At 45.8% G+C, this 20,256-nt stretch overlaps 2 protein-coding genes across 3 annotated transcripts; one reads left to right on the forward strand and one right to left on the reverse strand.

The window, feature by feature from the left end:
* Positions 1-1,162: 1,162 nt before the first annotated feature.
* LOC310775208 (epithelial membrane protein 1) lies at positions 1,163-5,339 on the reverse strand (the record flags this gene model as incomplete). Of its 2 annotated transcripts, none has more annotated exons than XM_083635311.1 (5): positions 5,236-5,339; positions 4,189-4,272; positions 3,391-3,490; positions 2,587-2,727; positions 1,163-1,323 (listed from the first exon to the last, which is right to left on the reverse strand). In XM_083635311.1, the coding sequence occupies exons 2-5, from the start codon at positions 4,261-4,263 to the stop codon at positions 1,163-1,165; spliced, it is 477 nt and encodes a 158-aa protein (XP_083491437.1). In that variant the 5' UTR covers positions 4,264-4,272; positions 5,236-5,339. The 2 variants fall into 2 exon arrangements, with proteins under 2 accessions (XP_083491437.1, XP_083491438.1); XM_083635312.1 differs by lacking the exon at positions 5,236-5,339 and adding an exon at positions 5,078-5,210.
* An 8,256-nt stretch (positions 5,340-13,595) lies between these two features.
* Positions 13,596-19,141, forward strand: LOC310775188 (zona pellucida sperm-binding protein 4). The gene is made up of 12 exons (XM_083635287.1): positions 13,596-13,700; positions 14,086-14,219; positions 14,910-15,177; positions 15,590-15,723; positions 15,834-15,930; positions 16,051-16,170; positions 16,486-16,658; positions 17,191-17,288; positions 17,460-17,587; positions 17,897-18,077; positions 18,190-18,340; positions 19,059-19,141. Exons 1-12 carry the CDS (start codon positions 13,652-13,654, stop codon positions 19,131-19,133), a joined length of 1,608 nt encoding a protein of 535 aa, XP_083491413.1. The 5' UTR covers positions 13,596-13,651; the 3' UTR covers positions 19,134-19,141.
* Positions 19,142-20,256: the final 1,115 nt, after the last annotated feature.

Here is a 20,256-nt window from a genome sequence, read left to right on the forward strand (position 1 = left end):
ATGGCTGCACATACTGTTATGTACCTTTTTATTGTCTATTAATAGTAACTGGATCGAGCTGGATCTTGCAGAAATGTCTACGTATTTATTTGATTTAATTTTTTATTTTATTAATAAATGATATGGCTTATTCCAATGTAATTACAAAAACTTACTACTGCATAGTTCTGAAATATGGTGAAATGAAACACCATTGTTCTCCATCCCTGGTTTACATTATGTTCACTTGTACAACTTGCATGTACGTTCATATGATAGCAGCCAACTAATAACACGGAATCAAACATGGTTAAGAGACACTCAGAATACAAAATGTTACAAAAATGCAATGGTTACAATGTACATAGATAAACAAAAAAAATGATACAATATACTTCAAATGTAAAATAATGATACAATGGATTAAAATTGCTTGTACTGTAAATTAAGGCTTGTCTTTCCCAATTGTTCAAGTACTGCAACAGGAATGTTGTAATTTTACCAACATGCCGTACCTTGTTAAATACAGTATATCGCCCCACTGGAAACCTGCAGTAGTCACCGTTGGCCACGCCCACAGCTGGGTTACACAGGGTGACAAGTATTTTCATCTCACAAAACTACATCTTCAAAGGGCTTTTACTTCACCTCCACACTCTCACCTTTGGCAAATTACTAATCAGGGTGGGCTGAATGTCCCCAACCTCTACGTAGCTCTTAATAACAATGCACATAATTCAATTTACTGATAATTGTATCACCATACTGCTATGAAACAAGCATTTGGAACAGTTTTGCTAAAACATACTTAAAGTTTGTACCCTCCCATTCACAACCATCAGTTTGTACTCCATACCACCCTCCTACTGAATGGATCTTGCTTCCCACCCCTCCTTCCTTTCCTTTAATCAAAATCAATAAAATTATTCTTCCTGTGAATCTCCAGTTTAACCCTTCATCTAGGGTTGAGTTCATTCTCAATTTACGATCTTCAAAATATATAAATTTCTTGCCACCCCCTGGTAATTGATTGCTCATTTCCCCCCCAGTTATCTTAGCTGGAGATGGCTGGCTACAACCTTGTCAGGACGTTCTCTTTGGTTTTGTCAAATTTGGTAGAAACCACACTTACTGAATTTAGTGAACTGAAAAGTATATCGACCCCAAATCCGCCTTCATCCCCTTACTCGCTTTTCTTCCGCAGGACGAGATAGGTGACGGCTAAGATGAAGGTGAGGACAAAGGAGAGCCAGGCCAGGACAAAGCAGTGTCCGTAGCCTCCCTCTGCCGCAGTCGTGTGGAACTCGGCAGTGTAGATCGAGGCTGCGATCATTATACACAGGCCTGGAAGAGAGAAATAGTGTCACATAAGCAGGGCAAGCACTGCAATTAAGAAGTAATTACATTTTAAGATGTAATCTACTAATCTTATAAGCCTTGTGCTTAAAGATGGTGTAGTGGGCCGTTAATTCTCCTGACCACCTATTGCCAACTATTAGGAGCGAGTGGGTTCAAATCCTGCCATGACCCAGTAATTCATTCTGAATAAAATCCCTAATATGCAAATAATTATAATTACAAAAGTTACAAGAGGTGATGCTGGGGTTCAAGCCTAGGGATGTTAAAGTGTTAGAATGACTGCTTCACCTTGTTAGATAGTTTTCCATGTCCTGATATATACCTATTTAATGCTTAACAATACAATAATCCAGTGACACAGGCCGTTGTGCCCCATTGCTGTGGTTTTCACATGTGCTATCAAGGCCAAGATTTCATTCTAACCAAACAGCAGCTTAATTTAATGATTAACACGCCTTCAACCAGAGAGGAGGAACTCATCTGTGAGACCGAGTGAAAACCATGGACCTACTGCATACAGTATGCATAGAGCTTTTTGTTATCATACGCGTCGCTACTGGACCCTACTTTGATTAGTTTTGCATGGAATGCAAACAGTTATGGTGCCCCCTATCTGTCAATTTTTAAATTACATGGTAGACATGGTTCCTCATCTCTACTCACCATATTGCATGTACATGTACCAAGACTGAGGCCACACCCTCTTCAAATTAACAGTTAATAGCAGTCAGACTGTTAATCACATTGAGCCAGTTTGTTGACCATTTGTGTCTAATCAGGCTGTGCACCGTCACATAGAAAATTGAGCAAAGGTCATTTGAGATCAAGAAAAATAATCCCATAGGAAAAGGATGAGGTTCAGTCTCTATGGGGCTCGACTCTCTAAGTGGAGAAAACTTGTATATAAAGGCTGTCAAGTCATGTTCACACACCTCCAATTCAATCTTTCGTAAATGCATTAGATCTGTTTACACTGCTCATCTCCTTGAGGGCTTACCCATTTACTCTATTGTGTTGAACTAGAGAACGCTGAGGAGAATTATGTTCACCCCATCAAATCAAATTACACCTTATAATATACACACAGTAATATAAGCCTTACTAAAGATCCTTACTATTATTGTATTGTATTAGTCAAGCAGCAGATTGTTTTTCTTTAGAGTGACGTAGGACAAATGCTAGGTACAAAAATGAGCCAAGCAAGAAAAATATATATATATATCGATGTCTTGACTCCGGGTTACTTACAGGAGATCATCTGTAAAACTCCAGAGAAGGTGAACCTCTGGCCCTTGGCCAGGGTGAACAGCTGAGCCACAAACACAAACAAGGCCAGGATGGCAAAAATACAGGCCAGCACAGAGGTGGCCTGCACCGCCTGCAGGAAGTCTGCAGAGAGAGAGAGAGAGAGAGAGAGACAGAGAGTGAGCAGCAGTCAGTGGATGCAATGCAATGTTCACCTTATATTATAAGGTTTTATTATAAGGCTTATAAGCTAGTTAAACTGCACAATTGGCCATGCTAATTGCTGTGGTCCGTGGAGACGCACACTAGTCAAGGTACTAGACTTCAGTGATGTTTCACAGTTATGCAACAAAATTATATAAAAGAGGGAATAAGTTGCATCTTTTTAAGATGAATGCAATAATCTGCTGTTATCAGTTCCTATGTAATAGTTTTACATTGTTTGGAAACCACTGCAACATACACTGTACAGTATTATTATCACCAAACACACTATTCAAGACCATCATCACCAATGCCAAAATAAGGATAACCACAGTCAGATATACATGGGTTTGGTCTGCATAATTCTCAATCTCAGCCCATATACAGAGCATTTCATAAGAAGAAGACGACTGATCTATGATTGTTGGTCATGTACACTTAATGAACACTAGTGAGTTCTACCACTCCCAACATTCAGCACCTATACTGTAGCATGCATCTGGGCGTGATCTCAGATCTCTGGTTAGGTCAAATCATGGAAACTCATATCAACACTCTTTCGTCTTAGATACTGTATCTTCTGAATGCAGGTGATGCAGTTACCCTCGGGGTAGTCCTTCAGGTTGGTGTAATGCCAGGCGGAGCCCACCATCTCCCACCTGCCCCACAGGTCAGTAGACACTTTATCTGACATCCACCAGGCCTGGGGATGCACGCAGGAGGGAAGCAGAATGACCATTTAAACACACATTTCAAGACGCACATAAAGTACATGCTGTCCCCTCATGAAAGAAATGCTAAACGGCCAGAGGGTTTTGCTGACCTACTGTCTGTTTATCTATGAACCAGTCTTTCCACACATGATCATGAATAAGCCACTGGAGACCGTTTTTATCTAAAGCCTGTGCATATTCAGGGAATGCTGTTCTAATGATGAAGAAAGAAAGAAAAATTATCTGTATAACAAAAACGAATTAAAATTCACTACTAAACAAATGTGTTGTCTAGATTTGTTGACTAATAAGAAAGTGGCAGTGTAATTTAACTATATTCAATTATATTTTGTATATAAACAATATAATATTGAGTTGATCAAAGGGTATGTAGATTTACAGCCCTTACATTTTGGTTGTATAGTGTAAGTAGCTGGTACTATTCTGACTCTTTTCTGACTCGTGTTTCCAAGTTGTTTATTAATGTAGGGAGTGGCTTTAGTTTCTATACTAGAAGTATTTGTGATGTGTTTGATTCTCTGAGGTGGCAATGCATGCAGTAGCCTTTGGTTGACACATTTGTTAACTTGTTTAATCTGGCAAATTGACTAAGAAGCCTGCTGTTCCTCTAGCAGAACGTTCCGACAAGTGTTACAGGAGAAAACAAAGAGAAAAAAAGCCCACTTACATTATCAATGGTGGCCACCAGAAGCAGGATGATGGTGGTGATGTGCAGAAGAACAATTCCAGCCAGGATCAACATTGTCTCTCTCTGAAAAGGAAGATAACAGGGGCAGGCGGAAGGATACACAGTATTTATCTTCCAAGATTCTATGGAGTTATATAACACAAGCCGAGACTTGAGGTGAGTCCAATTCACACACAGCTGTCACAAATAACCACTGTCTCAAACTGAGAGACGGGGGGGGGGGGATGGAGAGCCGTTGCATGCAAGCCCAAACTCGTCCCAGCAGTCTCACAAAACATTTTTTTTTAATAAACTGCATGGGCCATCTGCTGTCAAACACACCCCCACTCACTCCCACTCACAGGGCTTCCCTGGGCGCCTCACCTCCCTGATCTGAGGCAGAATCAATGGGACGACTTTTTCCAGGCCTTTAAAAACTAAAAAATTAACTATAAACGAGGTGGTTAGGATATCTTATGTAGGTAGGCTAACTAAACAGATCAAGATGATCTATTTGAGAACGTCCATGCCATGCATAGTTTAATTTGTTGGTTGAATACTTGTGTTCCATAACTCAATTATATTGCTTCGACAAGGGAGCATTTGTTTAGACCTTGTTAGGGCATTCCCATCTGGGATGGGTGCTGCGGCTCCCTCAGACACACAGGCCCTATAGTCAACTACTATGAAAAGAGCGCGAGAATACGACGACAGAAAAATAATAATCACGACTGCGCCTAAAGGCATACGTTATACACGGACGAATATACATTTAACTTAAACGTTGAACTTCTAAAAACAACATGATCGCGAAAGTGTTCGGAGTCGCGCTTTCCTTTTAATACTTTTGCTGTTGCGCTCACGGGAGGAAAAAAAGTTGTAGCCGTACATTTCTTCAAAGCGCTGGCTGCTGAAAAACCGAAACTTTGCCCAACTTCACTTTTCTCAACTCAAACTGCCTAAAACACACGCTAACGCCGTTTTTCTGATACCATCATGCACACGGCGCGGTCACACAAGACGTAAACAAAGGTGAATAAACATTACCTGAAAGGCGCTTTTTACGCACGGGAGTTATTTGGGAATGCGAAACAACTGCTGTAGACCCACCCAGCTTTGAATTCACAGCATACACATCACCCTGTTTTCCCTCTCCAGCCCCCTTCCCTCCCTTTCCCCTCACCAAACCCCACCCATAGTAGCTCCAACTTTTTCCTCCCTGAAAAAAGTCACCAAGTGGCCAAGTGAAGTGACTGAAGAAGCTTCCCTCTTGCGCGCAAAACAATCAGAACAGTTCCATTACGCTGGCATCCATCCAATTAGAGGATTATTACAAACAGTTATTCTAGCTGTTCCACAAGTACGTCTGATTAACCGAAAGCTTCTTAAGATGCGTTTTTAATGAGTTCAAGCAACCCACAATCTGTAAAACATTTAGCTACTTCAGTGTGAGTATGGCTAATTAGCTCACCTGTGTCTCATTTACATAATTAATTAGCGACAACAGCTGTACTATCAACTTTTTGTGTACATTTCGCTGGTGTCTCCCTCTCTTTCAGCAGGCATACACATCCATTGGATGCACTTTAACATGTCCTGCAGCAGAGCAGCATCAGCCTGTCTGTTGCTTGTGCTGTCAGTTGCAGGCTCGTCATTAACCAGACCTGCTGCACACAGCAGTGCAGGGCATGCTGACCCCACTAGGGTAACGCACAGGGGACAGGGTCATCGATACAGTGGTATGCAACTGCAATCTCAGGCTAATGCTGGTGACACCTCCCCAAGTAAGTGAAATGACATTGATAGTGGCAGAGTTGACTGGTGCAAGAAGCCCCGGAAAGTGAAATCAATCTAAATCAGTGGTTCTCAACATGGGGTCCGTGGACAACCAGGGGTCCTTGTTTGAGCGGGTTGCAGGGGGTCCTCAGCAAATTCATGAATTGTTAAACTTCACCATTATTCCATTGACAAAGTTAAAAGAATTGGAGAATGTAGAAGGTTTTTCTCATTCACTGTTATCTCTCTACCTACAATACAGATATGGAATTCTCGACAAATGTTCAGTTTTGGGGTCTGACTGAGACACAAAATGTCATCAAACGGGGGTCCTTGGGTGGTGCCAATGTGGACTAAATTAGGGGTCCTTGATATATGATATGAAAAAGGTTGAGATTTAAATCAACAAAACATTGTAAATAGATTATTCAGAATGCCTGTTATTTGTTTCACACTAGAGTGCAACGTCAGTGATTCCCAACGTATGGTATAATGTCATTTCCGGTGTGAAGGTTTCCCCCCACAGCCTCTGCGGCTGTTTACTGCCATATCCGCACAGACACCTGTGAGTGGACAGGATGGGTCCTCCTCCGCTGTGGTTCCTACTGTCCACTGTGGGAGAGAAGCCATGAGAATCACATTCCAGCAGCGGGACATGGACAGTTTCCTCATTGACAGATGTAAGTCAGGTCCTCCTTCATGCTATAGCAACTGCCCTGTGGAAGGCAAATGCATGTCGAGCTACGCCTCTGGCTTAACCGACCTCTACAACACAATATCTATTTAAAACATACCTACTGTCCGGTGGTGATCCACCCCATGTAATTTTTGGGATTATTGTGGTCACTTGACACATCTGGGAAAGCTTTTACTGGCTGTCTGGCATAGGAGAAATGTCAAGTGGCTTTGGATGTATCTGCTGAAAAGGAGCTATATGGGATAGCAAAATAGCGAATGAATTTATTTTGTTTACCTTTTACTTATACAGTGAGTTACTCTGTGTGAGGTCTTTTTTGTTGTTGTTCCTAGTGGATCTCGCATCATCCCCCCTACCTCTGTCCCATCTTCCCTCGGGCTGCGGCCTCTCGGTGAGGACGACTTGGACGGAAGTGGTCGTTATCGCACGCTACAATGGACGCTTTGTCCTGCTGGAGGTAAGCTGAGGAGGACACATGCCGAAATGGATTGCTTCCTTTCCTCTCTTCACTGACCGCTCCATCCTCGCGTCGACAGGGGAGATTCACTCATGCTGAGCAGAACCAGTTTGGTCAAAGTTTGACATTTTCTCACTCAGGCCATTACGGGTCAGAATCCATCCGGCATGAAATGACCTGTGATGAGTGTGAATAGTTTACTTGACTCACTCACACACACACACACACACACACACACACACACACACACACACACACACACACACACACACACACACACACACACACACACTGTCTTGTTATGTACAGTGTATAGATTTCTACAGCTGTTACGGTTTAAGTAAAAAGCTCATTTTCTGACTTATTGTTTTGCAGGAAGAGAACTACCAGTATAGTTTGCCTGTGGTTTGGCATGGGTGCAGAATGAAGGCCTACTGCCCAGTCTGGGTCCCCTCTCCCAGAGTTGTTTGTAAACCATCATCAATGGATCTAATGGTCTTTGGAGATGGGACTGTGAACAGGCTCATTGTTTGGTGTAAGTCTGTGTAGCCTTGTGTTAGACTGAGTGAGTCCAAATATCTCCCTTAATTGGTCCGGTGAGATTCTCGTTGGCTGACTGGTGGACGTTTGATTCCCTCATGGAAGACCCAAGTTCAAATTCTGCGTTGTTGCATAACTTGTGTGTCATGCTGCCTGTTTCTTAACCGAGCCAGTAGTGCAAATCTCTCCTTTTATAGTTCCGATGATACTGTTATTTGGTGTGGGAGTGTTCTAGGGGGAAGTATCCTCTCTTGGCAATACGTTTGAATAGCAGTCAAGAATTTAACCAATAGATTTGACCCCTGGCTGTTTGTCATATATTCATAGTGGATGGTGAGTGGGTGAGCTTCCGTTATGCTGCTGGGCGGTGCTGGTTCCCCTCGAAAGCCGGTTCTGAGTCAGTGGTGTTTTCTATTCCCTTCACAACCTGTGGACCGATACAGAAGGTACAATATGGCTTCTAGTGTGTAGTGACTGTCCATTTGACCTGCACTGCATGCAAATAGCAGCCAATGAATGGGCAATGTTTAGAGTAGTTAAAACTTTGAAAGGGGCTACAGTGGATCAGTGGTTCTCAACGTGGGGCCTGGAGACCACCAGGGGTCCTTGAGGGGGTTCTAGGCGGTTCCCCAGCAAATTGATGAAATGTGAAACCATGACTTCATTTGCAATAAGTTAACACATTAGAGAAAGTATAAGAATGATTATTTTGATCGTAGTTGCACTGTTATATCTCTTTACCTAGAGTAATCTTATGTCCAACTTCAAATAGTTTTCCCTAATAAGGTTTCCTGTCTTTTTAGGGTGGCATGTACAGAATTTACATTCAATCCAGGGAGAGAGCAATGGAGCTTTCCTGCCCTTTAGAAATCCCTCGCCCACCTAGATATCAATCTAACAAGAAGTATGAAGAGGAGATGCTACCTTCAAACCCCCAAACACAAACCATCTCGGACCCAAATCCACCTCTTGACCCCTTGCAACATGATCTCGCTTTTGTTGCACAAGAAGAAGAAGAACAGCAGAAGTCGCCAGAAGTACAGCAGCGACATACTGAAGTTGTTACCCAGCAACCGTCTTCCCAACCCCCCGAGGTCCACTTGCCCTTCATCCACTCCACTCCAGAGCTCGCAACTCCCTCTCCTATGAATCCAATTCCCTTTGAACTGACTCTGAGAATTCCCATCCCGTCCAATCGATTACCACAGCCGTCACTGGTGGATCTAGCCTCCGTGGAGCGCTATGGGTCTGAGCTTTTGAGATTAATTCCAGCTCTCGTCGCCTCAGGACTCTCACAGCGGGCCCATCAGGAGCCGCCTGTTGCAGAACTGCAGCAGCACACCAGCCGAGAATCTCCACCAGAGCCACGCATGATGTCTGACACTGGTCCTGTCTCTCCACCATCTTATGACCCGCACCTCGCCTCTGCTCCTGCCGCTCATATACAGCAGGGTCACATTGTTCCATAGGCCCTGTTCTGCCCAGCATCAAAATCAATATGCCATTCTTACCCAGTTTGCTCTTCTATAGGCTACACGCTTTATCTGGAACTAAATGTTCATATCAGTGACAGCTGCTGCAGCCTTGTTGCATGAAGGTCAAGCACTGAGTGTTCCCACTTCTCCTTATCTACGACTGAGAGTGACTTGGAAAATACGAAATGAAGATGTATAAAAATGAGGGGAAATTAGGCTACACACACTATTGTGTATTGTTTGTGAATAAAAATATATATATTTTAAGTGCCTGTTTTTTTAGATTCATGGTAATAAGGCAACATATGTCCATGTTGTGCCCATCAGCAATACACCATTACATGTCTGCGGTCATTTTAGGCCAAAATTATAATTGTGGAATTTGTATACACAAAAAGTGGCTGTAAAAAAGGCAATATGTACAATTAAGCTGATAAAGTACTCAAGCAGACGTAAAATTACAGACTTAAATTAATTAATAAAGGACTGGACTAAGCTACAGTACTTCATTAGTTGCTTTCCACCTCTGTGGAAACTGCACACAGTAGGCATATGTGCTTTGATTATTATGATTTGAAAGAGCCATGGTTTGGTTTATGTCAACTTATAAAAAAAAAAATCGCTGTATCTAGATTCTTATCAAGTTGATCGTTTGTGTGCTTGTAGCTTTTTAATTGGTCCATCCCGGTCCATCCTTAACGACACTTAATTGGTTGCCCCATTTCCAGGTGACGCCTCTATTGCGCATGTGAGCAAAAGCATCAATAACCTGGCGATGTCTTGCAAACAGACAAGAGAAATATCGTTGTTTTTATGTGTAGTGACTCTAATATTTTTTAAGTTTCAAATCTGTGACTCGGTAAGTGTAGCAAAGCTTAATGACCCCGGTGGTTTCACTGCTCACCACGGTGAAACCGCATGGGAAAGCATTAAACCAAAACACGCCCGACAGGCACCTCGGTACTCAGGCGGACGAGTCATCACCCGAGGTGCTCCTCTGCCCAAATTTGACCGGCCAGGTGTGCGTGAGCGTCGCTCTCGATCCGCCGTGTTTCCTCCAAAGCCGCTGACGCAATCCAATACATCCAAACTTGATGGAAATGACAACTTTGCGCAAAAGGCCGCAGACTTGTCCTGGACCTTTGGTAACGCCATTACGCACCAGCGGACCTCGGCTTTTGACTCTGAAGCTGGATATCAAGCGGGCTACCCAGGTGAACGTTTATCTGCTTGGTTGATGACAACAGAGGGCTGATTAATTTAATACAAGACATGACAAGGCAAATGTTCGCTCGTCCACTCGGGGTGCGTTTGTTTTATGTTCATTAGGTCTCCAGGGGCTCAGAGGCAAGGTTTACGGCCCATCGTCTGACTCCAGCCTTCATTTTTCTGAATGGATGGCTATGAGGCCTTTGTTGCAGTGCGATGACGAAACCATGACCTTCACTGCCTCCGGACAAGGATACTCACACCTGTTGGTGGACAGAGGTGAGATGTTTCATTTTGTTTATTAAAGTGACAGGTATATTATTCATTGATGCCAAGCCCGACTGGCTTACAATTCAAAAACAGCAGATAGCTAGGCTACAGAGGTCTGCATGTTAAATGTTGTGAAGCTATGGGATTGTTTTTTTCAATCCTACTCACCCTAACATTTAACTCCTATACTCATTCACTCAACTATTCAGAGTGTTCAGTGTGTGGTTCTGGAGTTGGTTGCAGGTGGTTACAACGTTTAGGCAAAAAATATGAGAGACGCAGCACTGCATTAGGTCCTTAGTGTAGAATGTGCTGTAGGCATGTGATATTTCAATGTAGGTAACAGCTGAGTCAGATTAGGCCAATGCATGGGAAGTCTTTGTAAATATAGCCTACTCGTCCAGCCAAAACCACTAGTTGCACTCTGTCTCATTGCAAAGAGTGCAATGCCTTATTTCACATGACAAGAATAGATGAGACACATTGCAGCGATGCATTGCAGCCTTTAGTCTGGCCTTCATCATACTGTAAAGACCTCCTAGCCTCTGCTTCATAGTTTACTCTGGAGAAAATGATGGCACCGGCAGCAAAATGTTTTAGACATAGATAATTAAATGTTGTATTGACTCTGTGTCGCCGTCTCAAAATCCCTATAAAACATTGGTCCCTGGAGAGAAGCATTTTGTGATTGAAAACCACAGACTACAGTGGAAGATTCTTCCGTAGTAATGGTCTACTACACCGTAAAAAACCACAGACTGCAGTGGAAGATTCTTCCGTAGTAATGGTCTACACCGTAAAAACGGGAGCTTTTTTATAGGTCGTGTTTGATGAATAACCACATTTTCCCTGGCAGAGGACGCCTCCCCCATCTCCCTGTTCCAGTTGCCTCCGTACTGCGGCTACTCTGTGTGGACTTCGTGGAGACACCTTGTGATGATGGCTCCGTATGACGGATGCTACGTGACGCAGGAGGTAGCAGCAGCCCCTGTGTCATTCCAGAGGCGTTTGTTGTTGTGATGATACCTACAACAATAACTCGTGCCTTTTGTGTTGTCCGCCCCTCTCCCCATCAGAATGGCAGTTACGTCCTGCCCATGCAGTGGTGGGGCAGCCCGCTGAAGCTGTCCTGTCCGGTGCAGGGGCCTTCTCCTGCCCCTTCTCTCTCCCACTCTTCCTCCTCGGTCCTCTGCTCCACCTATGGCATGGCGGTCTGGATATCTGGGGAGCAGGGGGGGTATGTACCGACGTTGGGGGCCATGGGTAAGTGGGGTTTCTTTGGGCCTGTTATGCTGTTATGGGTTGTTTTGTGAATTGGCTAGTTTGTGCTCCATGTCTGGAGAGTGAAAGCCTATTAAATGGAAAAGGAAAATAACAGTGTTTATGGCATTATGCATCTTATTCTTACTATATATCAAAGTATAATTCAATCGACATGGATGCATTTCTTACAATGCTTATTCAAATCATCCATCATTTCATATTTAAAAATATTTAAAATTTTACCGTTTTAATTAATGGCGGAAGGAGTCTGACTACAATGTGTCTTACAATCTGTCCCACAGTGGATGGGAAGTGGGGTGCGTTCATATCTGCAGAGTGTGCCTACCGTGTCGACTCCCAGCCTGAGCAATTTATCTTCTTCATCCCCTTCTATGCTACTTGTGTCACTGTTGGAGTAAGTTCACTAATTTTGATTGAATGGTGTATCCTGGCAGCAGGCTACCTGCATGTGACCATGACATATTGATATGATGCTTTTTCTTATTCCAGGATGGACTACATCTCCTGCTGCTGTTAGATGGACATGTGTACACCCTGTCCTGTCCACTCTACCATAGTCTTTTCCCCTACTTCCATTCTCCTCCGTTTTCTCCTGGTGACCCTGAACACCCTGACATCACACATCTTGTTACCCCTGCAACCACTTCCCCTCACCCCGACATCACACATCCTGTTACCCCTGCACCCTCTTCCCCTCCTCCCCTTACGCCCTCTCCTCCTCCTGCTCCTCAAGCCCCAACCCAGGGGCAGATTCCTCAGCTTCCCGACTACCCCCACTACCCGGGGCTGCAGTACCCCCAGCTGCCCCAGGCCTACCCCCCCAGCCCGCAGCCTGCCCGTCCCCCTCGGCCCACTCCAGACAGTCCTCCAGGCGCCCAGTCCCAGCTGTGGCCCTACTTTCCTGGAGGTCACCCAAATACCCCCTCCCCTCCTTCCCAGCCCTCTGTGGCAGTTCAAGCCACATCTGTCCCAAATCTTAACCCAGGGCAGGCTAGCCCATCCCATCAACTTCCCGCATTACCTGCTGGCCCTCCTCACTATGCATCTGGTCCATATTTCCCCTATGTGCCGTTCTTCTACCACCCAGTGACCCCAGCTCCAACCCTTATGACTACAGTGACCAAAGGACCGGCTCCTGCTCTTCCCACCCCACCTCCTCCTCCTCCTCCTCCTCCTCCTCCCAATGTTCCAAAGCAACCAATGGGTCCACAATACCCAGGTGGTTCATTCTATCCACCCGGTTCATATAGCCCCTATTATCATTATGGACCAATCTTCTACCCAAATCCTGGCCCAGAAGTGTTTCCGCCTTCCCCTTCGTTACCCTCTACCACCCCGTCCCCTTCTCCACCACCCATCACAACTACCGCTTTTACCACCGGGACGATGATTCCCAAGCAGCCCGTCGGTCCCCACTTTACCTCAGTTCCGTATAACCCCAACGGACCGCGAGCCACCTGCCCACCTTATGCTCACACCATCTGTAGCTACTACCCTTACCACCATTACCATCCTCCATACCCACCACATTACCATCCCTTCTACCCTCCTCCGGCCCTGTATCCAACTTCTGCCGCCCCAGAGACTGGAGCGCCGACTAGCCCCACGCGCACCAGCACTGCCAGCACCACCACCGTGACCGCCAGCACAGGCAGCACCACAACTTCTGCGGCATCGAACCCCACTCAACCCACTCAGTCTACCCCCACTCAACCCACTCCGCTGTCCCCCTCCCTAAAGTGTCTGCAAGGGTGGATGGTGGCCTTCTTGCCCTCTGCTGCCCTGGGCTCCCTTCAGGTCAGAGGTCAGTTGGGAGTCTTTTGTATAAACATAGGGCCTATTGGTGAGAAGTGTGGCTTTTCCTATCTCCAAAGAGACAAATGTATGTGGGGTGAGTAAGGGGGCTCCTGGTTTTGTCATTTTATATACTCCTCCTTACTGCTTTAGTGACAAGCAGAGACTACAGAACCCATGAGAATAATAGATGCATTTCTTTTTCTCCTGATATTTATTCGAGCAACTTAAAAAAAGTGAAACTATCCCTTTAAAGTAGAAGCACATGTCTAGTCTACACAAAGTCTTGCCTCTGAGTGGCCCTACATCAGCTCTTCTTCAACCCAGAATGAAAGCATATGGTTAACTCTGTCTCTATTATGAATAGTCTTAACAGCCTGTGTTTGTAATGTCAGAGTCAGACCAGAAGCACAGGAAGACATGGCTGCCCCTCTCCAACGTGTCACGTCTGTGCCGCTACATGCAGACGGCTGAAGGCAGGGGGGTGATCCTCCACTCTCCGCTGCCTGCCTGCCACAGCCAGTCACGGGTGAGAGCCTCCGCATCACTCCCAGAATGGCCCCCTCTCTCTCTCTCATATCTTCGTAGAACTTGACAGTGTGCCACGTTCATGTCATATTGGAATGAGCATAAGAATGGGATAATATGGGCCTTGCTGCAACGTGGAAGCGCTCATGTGTTTGTGTTTACCTCGTTGGAACACCTAACGATTTCTTTTTTTAATTTAACGTTAAAATCAACCTAAAACAAACTGATATTCGTCCCTTTTTAAGTGTTGATTGTATTGGTGTGAATATACTTGATCATTTGGATTTCTAATTACCTTGGACCGCTGACATCAGTGGATTTCTTGCTTTTTACCACCTTTGTTGACAGACACAGAATGGGAGATATCGGAGCCTGCAAAAAAGAATCCCACATCCCACTTGCATTTACTACTAGGATGCAGATGTGTACAAATATTTTCCAATTCAGCAGCTCATATTTACCGATATGACATGAACCTGGCCATTTGTTCTGCATGCATGTGTGTACTAGGGGGAGGGATTTCGCGCCACCTAATTGGCAACAATTTGATGTAATTTGCTCAACTGAGCACGCTAACGAGGAAAAACACAACTTAGCTCAGCTTACACACTTGCTAATTGTTTTTATGAAGCTGTATAAACCTGTGTGCCAGCTTGTGTTGAAATGGACCCTACCGATCCTCTCTCCTTAGACTCCCACTACCCTTTCCTTACCGCTGAGGTTTTTGGACCCGGCCATGGAGAAGTATCAGACTGTGGAGCTGCAGTGTCCGTACCAACACCTCCCTGTTACCCCTATGCCAGGCAGCACCACCATCGCCTCCACCATCGCCTCCACCCCTCCCAGCACCACCCAGGGCCAGATCACCACTTCTCCCCCGAGGCCTAAAATCCTCTGCTCCTCTCACCATATGACTGTGGAGCTACCCCCTGGTCCCATCTCTGGGATAGTTATTAAGGGTGTGTGTGTGTGTGTGTGCGTGTGTGTGTGCGCGTGCGTGTGTGTGTGTGTGTGTGTGTGTGCGTGTGTGTGTGCGTGTGTGTGTGTGTGCGCGTGTGTGTGTGTGCGCGCGTGTGTGTGTGTGTGTGATGTATATGTTTCAGGTGCATATGGTTGCCATCATCTCTGCATGAGTTGAATTGTGACACGCTTCAGGGGGCTGCAGTGCTGTATGTGCAGCAGAGTGGGGGTGGGGAAAAGCTATCGTGCGTTTTGTTTGGACTCTGCTACACTGTGGCAGTGCCTTGCCATGCTGAATGCTGTATTCGCTCAATGCATCCTGATGCTGTTTTTTTTAAACACTACACAGAAACAAATTAACTGTATTTTTGCATTTCTATTACCCTTTTCCCCCTACTAATCCTTTCTCAGATATGAAAGAGAACCAGATGAACCTTCGGGATGCCCCAAAGCACTGTGGGTATTCTGCGAGCAAGGGGAAAGATCGCAAAATCCGTCTGAATCTTCCCTTGAATTCGAATTCACACTGTCACATGAGTGTGCAGGCAAGTATTGATAGTGAACTTTCACGCTGGGCACATGCCCTTTTTGTAATAGTACTATTTATTATAGCCTACTTATTAATAAGCCTTTGACAAACCTTCTTTTCTAAAAGGGTGAACACCACCTCATCAATGTCATCTACATGACAGTAGGTGGAAGAACGGAGGTTCAGTTGTCCTGTCCAGTTTCCACCGCAGTGTCCGGTCAAGGTAGACACTTGGTTTACAGCTCTGAAAGGGTATTATTTGATATGCCAAAGGGTGTTTCGTTCAGTCCATTCGATGTTCTTTTAACTGTGCGACTGACATTTGTTTGACGCCGCTCCTCAGGGTGCAACCTCACCAGCGCCGAACAGCGTCTCACCTGCGGATCCCTATCCCAGCGGCAGTGCCTCTCCTCGGGCTGCTGCTTCAGCAAGCACCCCCCTGCCTGCTACTACCCTATGGACGGTGAGCTGCAGTCGTGTCCCCACTGGCATTTTCTCGCCACTTATGTCTGAGTAGGGTTGAGCTGTTTTGGGGCGTGGAGATGTAAGCTCTGCTGGAGCTGCTGGATGTGTGAAGAGAAGATGCATATTCAGGGCCAGCACAGCATGACTCAAGCTGGCAGTGAGACACAAGTGTGAAAAGGGTACAAGATACCTTGGGTCTCATTATTCGTATTATTGCCCCCTGCGATTTCTGATCTTCTGTTCGTCTGACCTTTTGGATGACTGCATGTGTGTGTGTTGTGTGTGTGTGTGTGTGTGTGTCCCCGTCCTCCAGAGTGCACTCTCGACCGCCACTTTGTCTTCTCTGTGCCCGCCTCCCTCACCGAGCCTCCTCTGTCCCCTGCCTTGCTGGTGGCTGCCGGCAACTCCACCTGCACACCTCAGAAGGTGACTTCTGACTACGCCCTGTTCAAGATCCCAATGGATGGCTGCGGCGCGCGGAGGCTTGTGAGCTTTAATCAATCTATATCATCCTTTCCCAGAATACTGACGTGTTGCGTAGGCTACTAGGCATGTTCCTGAATGATGGGCCGTGTCCACAGGAAGCGTTTTTTTGTGCTGCCGGCGCCTTTCTGCAATTCATTCTCGATGGTAACGACACGCTAGGAGTGCTCCTCTTCCCAGCACCTTGCCTGGTGTTTAGCGCTCGTGACGGCTAGTGTTTTTGGCCGGAGAGCTCCGGGTGTCTCAAGCAGAAAAAAGTTCAACCTTTGGAGAAGAGCGCTGCTCGTCAGTGGCACTTTTTTCGACGGCAACAAACAAGCGCTCCGTGTGCGCTGTGTGTCTGCGCTCGTTGGAAGTGCTCTGGACATGATTTCCAAAGCACTCCGATCTGAATCAACCGCTTCGTCGTGTGGACACGGAACCCTAAGAACTGCATGTTTTTGACTGCCTGATTAAATCGACCTGTTCCCGTCAACCAAATAATCTTTTGCTTATATCAAAATACCCAATTCCTTGTTCTATGCTGTCTTGACAGGAGGTGGGGAAAGTGGTGATCTACATGGTGGAGGTCATCAACTTGATCCAGGCCATCACCCTCAACCTTGGGACTATTACCAGAGACTCTCCTGTCAGGTCAGACCATTTTTCTGTGACATATTCCTTCAAAATAAAATAAAAACTCAGGAATAGTGGATGTATTTTATGGAAATGTAGCCTTACCTCAAATGCATTTCTGCAAAAGAAAAAAGCACACTAGTGTACTTTACTTGTAACTTTGCTTTTGTCTCCCCCCCTCTTTCTCAGGTTGTTGGTAGAATGCAGGTACCTGCCAGGCACTGTAGTCACGGTGAACTATCTGGTCAAAAGTCCCTCCTTGGGTCCCTCGATTCACATCGAGGGGGCGTTTGGAGTCCAGCTCAGGATCGCCAAAGGTAGATGGTCTTCAATCCTCATGGCTGTTTTGCATATCCAAGAAATTGATCATTCTGTTGTCGTCCCTGGACCCAAGATTCGTGTAATTTTCAATCCGAGTCCTGTTTATACCAGTCAAGATGGAAGTAACCATCATCTTAATAGTGTCTAGTGGCTGTAAAAGAGTCTTTCAACACCATATGAATGAACACTTCCGACATGTCGTCTCTGGTCAGCTGTAGGAGAACTAGCACCTGGTTTTGAGTGGGTGAAATTAGCCTGGAGCAGTAACCACCTTCTGTTCCCCCACCTCCTCTCTCCCCTCCCAGATGGCAAGTACGACAGCTACTACCCTCAGTACCACCAGCCCCTGCAGATGCTGCTGGGGAAACCCCTCTACCTGGAGGTGCGACTGCTCCCCCCTCGAGACTCCAGTTTGCTGCTGCTGGTGCACTACTGTGTGGCTTACCCCCGCTCCGCACAATCGGTGTGGGTGTTGCTTTACAACGGGTAGGTTGGACCAGCTCCTGTCTTATCTGTTGTAAGCTTTTCTTTTTTTTACTGATTAGCGATTTTTTTACCAAATTATTCTGGACTTAGTAAATCCCCTGCTTCTCCCTAGATGCCCCAACCCCTTGGACCCTGCCTCCAAGCAGACGGTGCTGTCCCCCCCTCCACCACCCGCTCCTCAGGGCCAGAACCGCAGGTTCAAAATCAGCACCTTCCAGTTCCTTCCCGATGGCAAGTCCACTTACCTGGATGGGGATGAGGAGGTGAGGATAGGTGGAGGCCCTTGAGTTCCGTAAATAGTGCGGGTCCATCTGCGAAAATCTGTCTTTAGACTTGTCTCATTTTCATCATTTTGAATTTTTGTAAATGGTTTCTTCAATGCTGATGGAGGAAGAGAGACATTTAGGCCCTCACATCCTCTTCAGTGTGCAGGCTCTGAACTGGAACCCCCCAAAGTCCTTTGGGTGGAAGTGCAAATCATAATGTTAGTTTTAGCAAGACGTGGAATTTAAAGTCACACAGGGCCATACATCTAGGCATTTACACATGCTTCCACCCCCATTTTATGTGTTGTAGCAAGACCTAATATTTGAATGCATACAGTTATAAACCTAGAATGGAAATTGGCAAGACATTTACCCAAGACCCCCTGTCTAATTGTATGTGCTATGGCGAGACATACAGAAGTATATGGCTGTACCCTTCCAGTGCAAATGTGGCTAGATGTCCACACAGCTTCCCTTCCCATCTTATTTAGCAAGACTTATAGACAACGGTAATTGAAGACATAACCGCTCTATCTTTAAATCAGCATTCATGACGAACAGACATGGAAAGGCCATTTTATAAACTGACAAAACAGCTGGTGACAATCGAGACTTGGCCAGAATTGCACATAGTACACTCTGTACTATACAGTCGGGTCCTGAGGCCGGAGCCGCATCTAACGCTGCACTACTCCGCTTCCCTCTTCCCTCGCAGATCTACTTCATGTGTTCGACCGAGGTGTGCTCGCCCCTCGACGGCCCGTGTGTCGAGGGATGCTTCGGCCAGTGACGGTAAGGAGAAAGGGATCGCGCTGTTCTTCTAATCACCCGCCACACCCTCTGCGAACTCTGGAAGAATGCACGAACGCCCCTGCCTCGAGCCCCGTAGGACTCGTCACTGGAAAACAGCCTGAGAGTGGAGAGAGGCAGCCATTCAATATGACAGCCGGGACAATGATTTAGTAATGAAGAGTGTTTTGAATTATTTATCAAGACTGATCCATTTCCTGTTTTTTCAGTTACGGCATGGAGGACGCCACAAGTTGGCCAGGATGCTGATCTGGTGAGCTCGTCGCGTCACAGTAGCCTACAAACAGTACATTTGTCCACTGTAAAAATGTAGCACAACCACATTTCTATTGTGATCCAGCTTTATCTCCCTCTCTCACCTCTCTCTATCACCCTCTCTTCATTCCAGGCCCCAGGCGTCACCCGTTCACCACCAATAAAAGTTTTCAAAGGAAGTCGAGGGTGTGTGTGTGTGTTTCTGTTCCCAAGCTTGCAGCCACTTGGATTTATAGCAGGAAGTGCCACTCCATCAAAAAAAAGTGGGAGACCAATTGTTTACATTAACGGGGCTCAGCCCTCGGGACTTCCTGTGTGTTTTTTTTCTTCCCTTGAGTAAAAACGATACAAACTTGAGCAAGATAACTTGGCAGTATTCCCACAGAGTATTTTATGTGAGGCCCATTTTATGCGTTTGCCCGGTGGAGTATTAGCTTCTCATTGTAGCCTTTGACCACTGGGTGTCATCCAAGCGATAAAAATGCTGGAGGAGCATAAGGCACTCCATGCTGCATGACTCACACAGCTGGGCTCTGGAGACATTGGCCTTGTGCATTGGTTCAACTATTGTGTAATGAGTGCCGAATGGAAATCTTTCGTACTTCATGTGGAGCCCACCCTCTCTATTGCTCATGTGGCCACAGGCAGCTTCACCAGCTGAAATACAGCTTTAAAAAAAGATATATATATATAAAGCTGTAGCTAAGGGGAGAAATAGTGCGCCATGTAGAAATCTTAAGAATCGAACATTTGATTCAAAGGTTTTGGAGGGGCGAGTCTCCCCCACCCCCCCTCAGTGAAAATGTATGGAAGCACTGCGGCACACTGCGTGTATTGGATGGCTGCAT

Source organism: Poromitra crassiceps (genome assembly GCF_964638095.1).
Source record: "Poromitra crassiceps genome assembly, chromosome: 4".
Classification (NCBI taxonomy): domain Eukaryota; kingdom Metazoa; phylum Chordata; class Actinopteri; order Beryciformes; family Melamphaidae; genus Poromitra; species Poromitra crassiceps.